An 11,214-nucleotide genomic window follows, 5' to 3' on the forward strand; every position below is an offset into this window, starting at 1 on the left:
AAGACAAAGTCTTCTAATATTTGTTTCTGAATTCTTCCATGAGAAAAAAAGATGCAGCATTATACATATTGTATGCACATGCATTAAAAAAGTAATAGTTCGCCTAATTGAGAAATTAATGAAAATAATGTATATTTCCTGTTATCTGTATTCAGTTGTTGAAAATCAAATGCTTTTTTTTTTTTACCTGTCGAAAGTCATGTGGTTTTGGATTGACATATACACCCCTCGGGTATTTTCCACACTTTACAAACATTAACTTTGCTTTATGTGAATCCAGATGTGGAAATAGAGTTATAAACTTGGGAGATGTGACCTTCTTGGGATAATTTCTTATACAGAAATTTTTTTCCAGAACCATTGTTTCTGGAAAATCACTTTTTTCTCTCCTTTGTTCTTCCTTAATGGTTCTTGGTGATATTTCTGGAAATCTTGAAGATGTATACAGTTTATAACTAAAATCAGGAGGCTTTATTTCCCATACGTTAACTTTCTTTTCACATTGTGGAAGTTGCAGAGCACTTTTTTTCCATTTGGGGTTGAAATTTTGTTGTGAGGGATATTGCAGCCTCTTTCCATTAACCTTATCTCTCATGCCTCTCTGAGACTCAAGGTACATTATGTGTAAGGTGTTTTCACATGGAGGAATCTGCAAAAGATAAGGCAATTGGTGAAGTGTCACTATAGCAATGGTGTATTCTATGTTTTCTTTTCCAGGCCAAGTTAATCTTTTAAAGATCTATGAGGCAGAAAAAAAGTTCAAAGATGATGGGAGGGTGTGTGGAGGCGAAGGAAAAAGCAATCACTGCTATAAATATTTATTCAGCACTATGGTTAGTGCAGTCAATGTGCTGGGAGCCTGAAATTCAAAATTGATTGACTTAAAATCAACGTCCTTAAGTAACTGAGACACTACTTAAGAGACAAACATAAAAAAAAGCATATATAATTTGATAGGTATATCAATAGTGTTATCAGAAGGAAGAATGGTCAGCTATAATAGCTCTTTTTGGAAAATAGAAGTGATATTGAAAGTAAAGTTGTCATTTGCACTGATCTTGAAATGTAAGTAGAAACATTCCAGGTAACAAAGGAAGGAAATAACATCTCACCAAGACATAGAAAGTCTGTAAAATTTATCATTATCTATTTCTAGGATATCTGTGGCTGCCTAAATCATCACAAGAACATTGCAGCTACCGCTATTGAAACACATACATGAGAATCATAGATTTCCTTTTTTGCTGGCCAACTAATCAGCAACAAGAAAGATGCTGGCAAACTTCTAGGATTCAATGACTTTGTCAATATGTTACTGGATGATGAATTTAAAATCTTCTTAGAAAGAAGCACAATTATCTGTTAGCATATAGAATAACAGTACTGGTTCCTGGGGATAAGGACCAGATACCAAATGAATTTCCTTGTCTTGTACTAAAATTTTGTGTTTCTTTATAGTTAACAAAAAAGTAGAAGACCAAAAAATTTCTGAATGATAATATTCAATAATCTAAAATTCTGAATGAATGGAAACTTCTTTGAAGAATACTAATATGAATACTTTTTTAATGTCACTTTATTAGATCATAACTGTGTGAATTATTGCATTTATGGCATAAAATGCACTGATTTTATATACCATTTGGAATATTTTACATAGAACTGGTTAACATAGCATTTTTAAGCTATTGTCACTAATGGCTAATGTGTTCAGATTTGAAAATATATGTGTTTATATTTCTTTTGGGGGGGTACAATGTGCTGGTTTTATATACAATTTGAAATACTTACATCAAACTGGTTAACATAGCCTTCACCACACTTTCTTAATTATTGTGTTAAGACATTTATACTCTACACTTAATAGATTTGACATGTACCCTTATAAAATGCACCATAGGTGTGGTCTGACCGATTATCCTCCCTCCACCCATACTTCCTTTCCTCTGCCCTCCCCCTCCTCTTTCCCCTTCATCTTGGGCTGCAGTTGGGTTATAGCTTTCATATGGAAGTGTGGGTAGTTATATGTTGGTTTCATAGTAGAGCTGAGTACATTGGATACTTTTTTCTTCCATTCTTGAGATACTTTGCTAAGAAGATTATGTTCCAGCTCCATCCATGTAAGCATAAAAGAAATAAAGTCTCCATCTTTTTTAAGGCTGCATAATATTCCATGGTGTAAATATACTACAATTTATTAATCCATTCATGTGTCGATTGATGATGCCATATTGAAAAAAAAGCAAGAAGGACTTTGTGGCAGAACACAGCATATATACATGAGGAAGCAGTGGAAATGATACGATAGAGAAAACTAGAAAAAGCAGTTGATTATAATAGTAAAGACCTTTTATGCCATACATTAGGAACTTTAAATTTATCTAAGAGGCATAAGGAAGAAATAAAAAATTTTAGACAAGAATATGATCAGTGTATTATTTATGTTATAGAAAGTTCAGTGTGCTAGCAGTATGGAGGATGTACTCATAATAAAAGAATGAAAGTTAAGGCAGTAAGCCATTTCAACAATTTTTTGGAGAGATGATCAAAACCTAAACAAAGATGCATTTACAAGGATGAGAAAAGGAAGACTTCTTTAGAGCTATTTAGCAAATCCTGTACTTTGAATCAAATACATGTATGGTGTGTTTCTTAACTAAAAGAGAGAATAAAGGAGGAGAGATTATTTATGGAAAAAGGTCAAAATAATGAGTAGATTTCTGTTTATGGAAAAAGGTCACAATAATGAGTACATTTCAACAAAATATAAGCTCTATATTACTGCAAAGAAAAAAATGACAGCAGTTAGAAAAATGAAAGAGTAAGGAATCAAAGCTTGTTGCTACAGAAAATCAGCAAACAAAAAAGATAATCAGTAATAATCTTGAATATAAATAAATTAATTTCCCTAGTTAAAAATATGTAGGCTGGCTGAATGGATATTAAAACAGGATATGTTATATGGTGCCTGAAAATCTATTCATTTGTCAAGGCCCATAAGCTGAAAGTGAAAGAATAGAAAATAGTATCTCATACAAGCATAAACCAAACTAGTGCAGAAGTAGCTGTACTTATATCATAGAAAATAAACTTCAAGTCAAAACTTTAAAAAAAGATAAAGAAGGCAATTATGTAATGATAAAGAGGACAATTCAGCAAAAGAATATAACAATAGTAAATATATGTATACCAAATTTATGATAGAAATATTATTAGATCTACAGGGAGAGGTAGGCAGCAATACAAAGCTAGGAAGGGCCCTTGACATGCACTTTCAAGAGTGGACTGAAGGGGGCGGCGCCTGTGGCTCAGTCAGTAGGGCGCCGGCCCCATATACCGAGGGTGGCGGGTTCAAACCCGGCCCCGGCCAAACTGCAACCAAAAAATAGCCGGGCGTTGTGGCGAGCGCCTGTAGTCCCAGCTACTCGGGAGGCTGAGGCAAGAGAATCGCTTAAGCCCAGGAGTTGGAGGTTGCTGTGAGCTGTGTGAGGCCATGGCACTCTACTGAGGGCCATAAAGTGGGACTCTGTCTCTACAAAAAAAAAAAAAAAAAAAGAGTGGACTGAAGGTTCAGACAGAAAATGAACAAAGAAACATTAGAGTTAAACTGTAAACTAGACTAAATAAACCTAATAGACATTTACAGAATATTCCACCAAAAACTACAGAAAGCAAAACAGGATGGTACTGACATAAAAACAGACACATGGACCAATGGAAAAGAATAGAGAATCCATAAATAAATTCACACATCAATAGTGAACTTATTTTTGACATAGGTTCCAAGAACATATACTTGGGGAAAGGACAGCTTCTTCAATAAATGATCCTGGGAAAACTGGATATGCAGAAGAATAAAACTAGACCCCTATCTCTCACTATATACAAAAATTAAATCAGAATAGATTACAGACTTGAATCAAAGACCCAAAACTATGAAACTGCTAAAAGAAAACACTGGAGAAATGCTTCAGGACATCGGTCTGGGCAAGAGCTTCTTGATTAATACCCCCAAAGCACAAACAACCAAGGCAAAATCAAACAAATGGGATCATGTTGGAGAAAAAAATGTCCTGCACCACAAAGAAAACAATCAATGATGTGAAGGGACAACTCACAAAATGGGAGAAAATATTTGCAAACTACCCATATGACAAGGGATTAACTACTGGAATATTTAAGAAGGTCCAACAACTCAATAGGAAAAAATCAAATGTGGTTAGAGTTTGAAGGTTGGGATTATCTTTCTATGACTCTTTCTGAGGTAAAAGCAGCCTAGCCCATATTTTAATACTTTTGTTTCCCTTGTCTTATCTGTGTATATTTAAGAGATTGATACATGATACCTCAATTCTAATGCAATTTAACATATGAACTATGAAATTGATTCTCTTCACTCTGATTTTCTTTTCTTTTTTTGTTTTTTTGTAGAGACAGAGTTTCACCTTATCGCCCTTGGTAGAGTGCCCTGGTGTCACACAGCTCACAGCAACCTCCAAATCCTTGGGCCTAGGTGATACTCCTGACTCAGACTCCCAAGTAGCTGGGACCACAGGCGCCCACCACAACGCCCGGCTATTTTTTTGTTGCATTTTGGCCAGGGCTGGGTTTGAACGCGCCACCAGGCATATGGGGCCGGCGCCCTACCCGCTGAGCCACAGGCGCTGCCCTCTGATTTTATTTTCATCTAACAATTTTCAGATGACAAATTGTATTCACATATACAATAATCTAATAGAGGATAATTAGCAACATAGAAATTATGAACTATTTTGGTTTATTTTTCATGTAAATTAATAAACTCCCATTTCTGTTTTTCATATTGGGCTCTTTTGACCTGGCTTAATATGACTTCAACCCTGACTCAGCTAACTCACCTCAAGTTAATGAAAATCAATTCCTGACAGTGGGTGGTAGTTAATTTGTTTCACATATGTTCCTTCTTTTAAAATAGTCTTGCCTCACACAGAACTCTTATACATTTCTTCAGAAACAGATTTTTAAATTTCTGAGGAGCATTGAAGGCTTGGTGTTGACCAAAATGAGAATGTACTTATCTCCTATAGGACTTGGAAATAAGGCTACATAAATAGAGAAAATGTACGAGTGGATTGATTCACAGTGATTGTGAATCTTTTGCAAGGAAAAGATATTGAGGTTGGAAATATCAATTAGTGAAACTGGGAAGTGTCTCCTCAGGAAGTACAGGAAATAAATGGATGCCAAGAGGCTCACAGACTGAGAGAATGAGAATAAAGCAAGACACTGAAAGTCTAATTGATATATAAAAAAAGTATCATGGCAGTAAGCAAACATAACACTAAGAGGTTATGGCCTGAAAATGTAGCCCTGGTCTGAACCTCTCTTAGACTGGGGAACAGGAATTGGACACAAGCTCATCAGTCTATCTTCTCGCTGTTGATGGTCATGTCTGTCTGCCTTCGTATGTTTCAGCATTTTCTGCTACCAGAAATTGTTACTATGTCATTTTTTTTTTTTTTTTAAGGGAGAGTCTCACTCTCTTGCCCTGGGTAGACTGCCATGGCATCGTCATAGCTCACAGCAACCTCAGACTCCTGGGCTAAAGTGATCCTCTTGCCTCTGCCTCCTGAGTAGTTGGGACTACTGGAACCCACCACAAAGCTAACTAGTTTTTCTATTTTTAGTAGAGATGGGGTTTTGCTTTTGCTCAGGCTGTTCTTGAACTCCCGAGTTCAAGCAATTCATCCCCCTAGGTCTCCCAGAGTGCTAGGATTACAGGTGTGAGCCACCACTTCTGGCCCTATATTATATTCTAAAGAGAATAAACCTGTTTCAATTCTATATGCTACTTTATTTAGTCCTTATATTATACATTTGTTATTATATATTACTCTTTTGAAAAAAATTGTATGTAAAATTAGGCTTACAAGGTGTATGAATCCTAGATTAGCATGTGTCTTTCTAGTTCCCAGTCAGAATTAAATCAACTCGAGGTCTGGTTGAGTTACCGTGATGGCAATATTACACCACATATTTCATTTAACATGGAAAAAACAAAATCATAGTGAAATACAAAGTTAAAAGATATATGGTTGAGAAATTAGGTAAAAAATAAATTAATATTCTTATTTAGTCAAAGATTTAGTTGTAAACGGGACTTTTATAGAAATATTTTGTCTAATATGTTTCATTGGAAATAAAACAATGACTTAACCTACTTTCAATAAGCACATCTATTCTCTTTCTATAAAATTACATTTACACCTTGAGGGACCAGTTTAAAGGCTATGGCCAATCAGAGCATTTTAAGATAGCCCTACCAGGATTCATCTTTTCTCTTTATGAATACAGCAATGAAATTTGGAATTGTAGCAATAGAAGCTACATTTTGCCTTATACTTGTTAATTGTTTATGAACCAGCCCACATTAGATTATAAAATCATTGAGACAAGGATTTTTATCTATACAAACCTTATACACCATTCTGCATGTTTTCAGTTCAGCAGTGTGAAATTCTTATTCAGCCATTTTCAACCTTACAAAAATGCAAATTTTATACAGTTGAAGCATAATGTTTGTCAATTTAGGAATATTATAAATATTTCTTCTTAAAAAAACTGCATCTAAAAACAAAAACTTCTTGAGAAGGGACAGTAAGAAAGGAGCTTCGAGAGGGATGATAGAAAAACCTGGCCTGGTCAACCAAGAAGTCTGCAGGGCCCTGGAATGTGGGTATGAAGTCACCTAGGTAAACAATGACCAGCAGAAAGAGACAATCAATGACCAATAGAAAAGGGCAACACTGCCTGGAGGCACAGAGAGGCCAGTGAAAGACTTAAGGCCAATTTCAAATGGAGTATTTAATACCCCTGCAGGCCTTGGTGTCTGTCTCTCTCTCCTCTCTCTCTTCTCTCTTCTTCTCTTCTCTTTTCTCCTCTCCTCTCCTCTCCCCTCCCCTCCCCTCCTCTCCCCTCCCCTCCCCTCTCCTCTCTTCCCCTCTCCTCTCCTCTCCCCTCCCCTCCCCTCCCCTCCCCTCTCCTCTCCTCCCCTCTCCTCTCCTCCCCTCCCCTCCCCTCCCCTCTCCTCTCCTCCCCTCTCCTCTCCTCCCCTCCTCTCCCCTCCCCTCTCCTCTCCTCCCCTCCCCTCCCCTCCCCTTCTCTTCTCTTCTTTCTACTTTTCTCCTTTCGAAGATGCTCCCACTTCCAACTCTCTTTGGAAATGCTCTAAACTTTGTCTTTGTTTTTCCTAAATAAAATCTCTCTTTGTTATCCTGAAACTTGTGCAGGTTACTTTTACTTTCTATCCACACTGCCTGTGCTGCTCTAGTTTTATTTTCACTTTCTGATCACCTTTGCTTTTTGTTACTAGCTTGACTCAGTTAAACTTCCTAGCTCAGCAGAGTAACTGAACCAAGTCAACTGGGTTTGGGGAATCAGGACCCCAACCGCCAACACATCTAATCATATTTTTTCCAAGTAATGAAAATCTTCATAGCGGCAATATAAAACACTTTAATTTATATTTCTTTCTCAAATATTTTCTACTGAAAAAAATCACAAAATATGTTTACTTGCTTTTATAATCTGTTAATTAAAAAGACACACATTTCAGGCTGGGATGGTGGCTAATGGCTGTAATCCCAGCACTTTGGGAGGCTGAGGCAGGAGGATCCCTTGAGATCTGGAGTTTGAGACCAGCCTGAGCAAAAGACCCTGTTTTTACTAAAAACAGAAAAATTAGCCAGGCATTGTGGCAGGTGCCGGTAGTCCCAGCTACTCAGGAGGCTGAGGCAAAAGTATTGCTTGAACCCAGGAGTTTGAAGTTGGTGTGAGATAGGCTAATGCCATAGCACTCTAGTTCAGGCAAAACACTAAGACTGTCTCAAAACAAACCAAAAGAAGACATACATTTCTTGGCTCAATAAACATATGCAAATTTAAGCTTTTTTTTGCTTATTATTTGAGTTTAATTTTTGTAACATTAAATATTTCAGGAGTTAGTAGATAGATGAACAGATACAAATACACTTAATATCTAATGCTACTAGTGTAAGAAAAGATCATTGTAAAACAATCTGCTGTTCGGATCACGGTAAACCCTTTAGTCCACAAATTCATGGACATTTGTTAACTCCTGTAAAGGGAAATTTAGTACTTTCTTTCAGCTGGGCTTCCTTTATGTATGTATGGCCTTTCTTAATATATTTTTTATGATTTCTCATTTATTGTATTGTGTATAAGTAAATTGGTGCTGTCATAAATGAATTCATTTTATAAATCTTAACATATAAAATTCATAGATTGCAGAGAGCTAGTCAAATTGACAGACTAGAAGAATTCGAAATAAAGACAAAAGGCGGGAACATTCACTAGAAAATCAGTAACTTCACTCACCATTTGAAACGGAGCTTTTTGTAAAGGTTTTTACAGCAGTATATCTCAGCGATTCTTTTTTGCAAAGCTAAAAGAGATTAACAAACAGTTTATAAGTTTACTCCTTGTTTTACAAAGGAAGTAAATGTATATTTAAGTTTTAGTCATCTGGGTTGCTAAGAAACTGAATTAATTTTCCAACGAAAGCAAGTCCCAGTAGGAAAAAAAAAAGTAAAACTAGGACCTCTAATTGTTCCCTAAAACCTAGCAACAAAGCAATAAATCCTTGGCTCTTTTCAAAGGTTGAAAAATCAACATAATATAAAGCTCAATGCTCAGTAAATACAGAGGAAGAGAGAGAGAGAAAGCGGTGGGAATTTCTAGCACTCTGGAAGGCCGAGGCAGGTGAATTGCTGCAGCTCAGAAGTTGGAAACCAGCCTAAACAAGAGTGAGACCCCCATCTCTACTAAAAACAGAAAAACTAGCCAGATGTGGTGGTGCATGCCTGTAGTCCCAGATACAAAGGTAGGCTGAGGCAAGAGGACCACTTAAGCCCAAGAGTTTGAGGTTGCTCTGAGCTATGATGATGCCAAGGCACTCTACCCAGGGCAACAGAGTGAGACTCTGTCTCAAAAGCCAACAAACAAACAAACAAAAACAAAACAAAACTGGAGAGAGAGAAAGAGAAATGGGGGAGGAGAGAAAATGAATAATTACACTCCAGTACAATTTTACTAAATAAATCTTAACAGCTTATCTCTTGTATTTGTTTTGTAATCTGATTTATAAGGTGATGTGAGTGTGACATTTGATATATATATATACAAAATTCTGAGAAGTACTTTCAACTTTTTTATATACTTGGGCTTAAGTAGGTTTAATTCATTTCTCCAAAGTTCATTTTATAAAACTAGCAAGGATTACAAGTTCTTCTTTCTGAACTATGGCTTAACCTACTAATTTTTGGTACATAATTTATGAAGAAATCTCAAATCCTACAATAGTATATATCTCTTGCTGAGACTTCTTTAAAAAACTTCTTGCTATAGAAAATTTCAAACATATACAAAGTAGTTGAAAGTGTGTACTGAATCTCCATGTAACCATCACCCATCTTAAAAAATTAGTTTTATGGCCAATCTTGTTTCACAAAATTGCTTCACATATGTCTCCAACTTCTCTACTGCGTTCTTCATATTATTTTTAAAGCATTATATCACTTTATCATTAATTATTTCAGCGCATTGCCACTGAAAGATAACACTTATTTTTAAAACCTAAGAGCAGCATCATTATGACAAATGAAAAAAGAACATCACCAAATGCAATCAGTGTAACCTGGTTTCTTGTACCTCAATGAATCCCCAACAATAAAAAAAGAAAAAAAACTAATAAAAAAAGAAAGAAAAAAGAACATCACCTCCTTGACTGAATAGTCACTCCACATTGAAGTTTCCACATTGAAGTTATCTCATAACTGTCATAAATAATTTTGTTTTTGCCTTTTTCTTTATAGTTTGTTTGATTTGGGGTAGCTGTTGACTCTCATTTAGTCCAAAGTTTCCTATGACCCCAGAATTACTGTCTCTTCTCCACATATTTTTCTAATAGAATATAAAATTTTCTAGACAATGGTCCCTAAAGGCTGGAGTATTTTAATTATTCAATTATTTTATTTAAAGTAAAAGTTTGCCACTGGGTGGCAGTGAATTACTTTTTATTTTATCCTAGTTTATAAACTGAGAAGGAAAAATAAAATGTCTTTACTGTTTTTCCTGATGTCCAATTTTGTGATTTCTTTTTACTAACGGAAATGATAGTAAAGATGAATTGGCTGAATTTTTGCAGCTTTTGGAAATAGAATTAATGATCCTTACATTATCTAATTTACGCCTTTTTCTTTTTTGCATAGAGGTGCATATGGTTCTTGATCAAAAGAATATATCAATAGTGTATTCAAGTACCTATTTATACTTAGTTCATTATTATGGTTGTCTGGGATGACAAAATACATTCTAATATGGCCCCCGATTTCAAGAAAATTATAAAAATATAGGCCAGAAGAGATGAAATCCTATAAGAATACATCACAAGGCAAAGCGCTAAATGCTAAGTGTTCAGCCCTGACAGTTTTCACAAAGGAAATAGTGGGAGGAAGATCTCTGAAGTTTGAATATGTCTATGGAGATTTCATAGAATATCTAAGATCAATACTCATCCTGGATGAGCAGAGTACTTAATTAAAAAGCGAGAGAGGAAGGGAGTTTGGATGGATGAGCAGCATAAGCAACATTCCGGAATTCTCTTTAATGCTCTCATGAATGCATTCTCAGAATTTTCTGAGATGGAAATATTTTGTAGCTAAGTGACTTGAATTATATGTAGAACCATTCAAAACTTTCTTCTCAGATAATCCTAATTGTATATTAGAATTTGATGCACAGGCATAAATATGGGATGTACAAGGATCTGTTTCTCAGCTTATCTAAATTTGGTAAAAGGCGAAAGATTTACGCCATCTGAAGAGAAACCAGAGTATAGCTTATATAAATTTGGGAAGGCAACAAGTTGTGGCCAATGAAACCTCAACACTGTGATGTTTGCATTTCTAGGTGTTAAGGGCACTTTTGAATAAGTTGCTTAAATAATATACATTTGTACCAATTAATTAACCTAAAATTTATTCTAATAATAATTTTATCACATAACAGGTAACTGTAGTTTGAAATCTAGCACTCTATAAGTTAAAAAGAGAGTAAATGGACGTTAAATTATGCTAAGATAAAGAAAATAATAAGAGTTTATTACTTGAGTTGAATGAATGATATTAACTGGTGCCATTTTGTAGCTGAATAGTC

At 35.5% G+C, this 11,214-nt stretch overlaps 1 protein-coding gene across 2 annotated transcripts in view; it reads right to left on the reverse strand.

Annotated features, from left to right (window-relative positions):
* Nucleotides 1–6,508, reverse strand: part of LOC128598752 (uncharacterized) — a 29,136-nt gene extending 22,628 nt beyond the window's left edge. Inside the window, exons 1-2 of one of the 2 annotated variants that reach the window (XM_053609509.1) lie at nucleotides 6,455–6,508; nucleotides 188–649 (exon numbers count right to left, since the gene is read on the reverse strand). In XM_053609509.1, coding sequence (XP_053465484.1) covers nucleotides 188–649; nucleotides 6,455–6,466 — 474 coding nt within the window. In that variant the 5' untranslated portion in view covers nucleotides 6,467–6,508. Of the gene's footprint in view, nucleotides 1–187; nucleotides 650–6,454 lie in introns of those variants that run through there. The other variant, XM_053609510.1, reaches the window with a different exon arrangement.
* Nucleotides 6,509–11,214: the final 4,706 nt, after the last annotated feature.

This window comes from Nycticebus coucang, chromosome 11 (assembly GCF_027406575.1).
Source record: "Nycticebus coucang isolate mNycCou1 chromosome 11, mNycCou1.pri, whole genome shotgun sequence".
Taxonomy (NCBI): domain Eukaryota; kingdom Metazoa; phylum Chordata; class Mammalia; order Primates; family Lorisidae; genus Nycticebus; species Nycticebus coucang.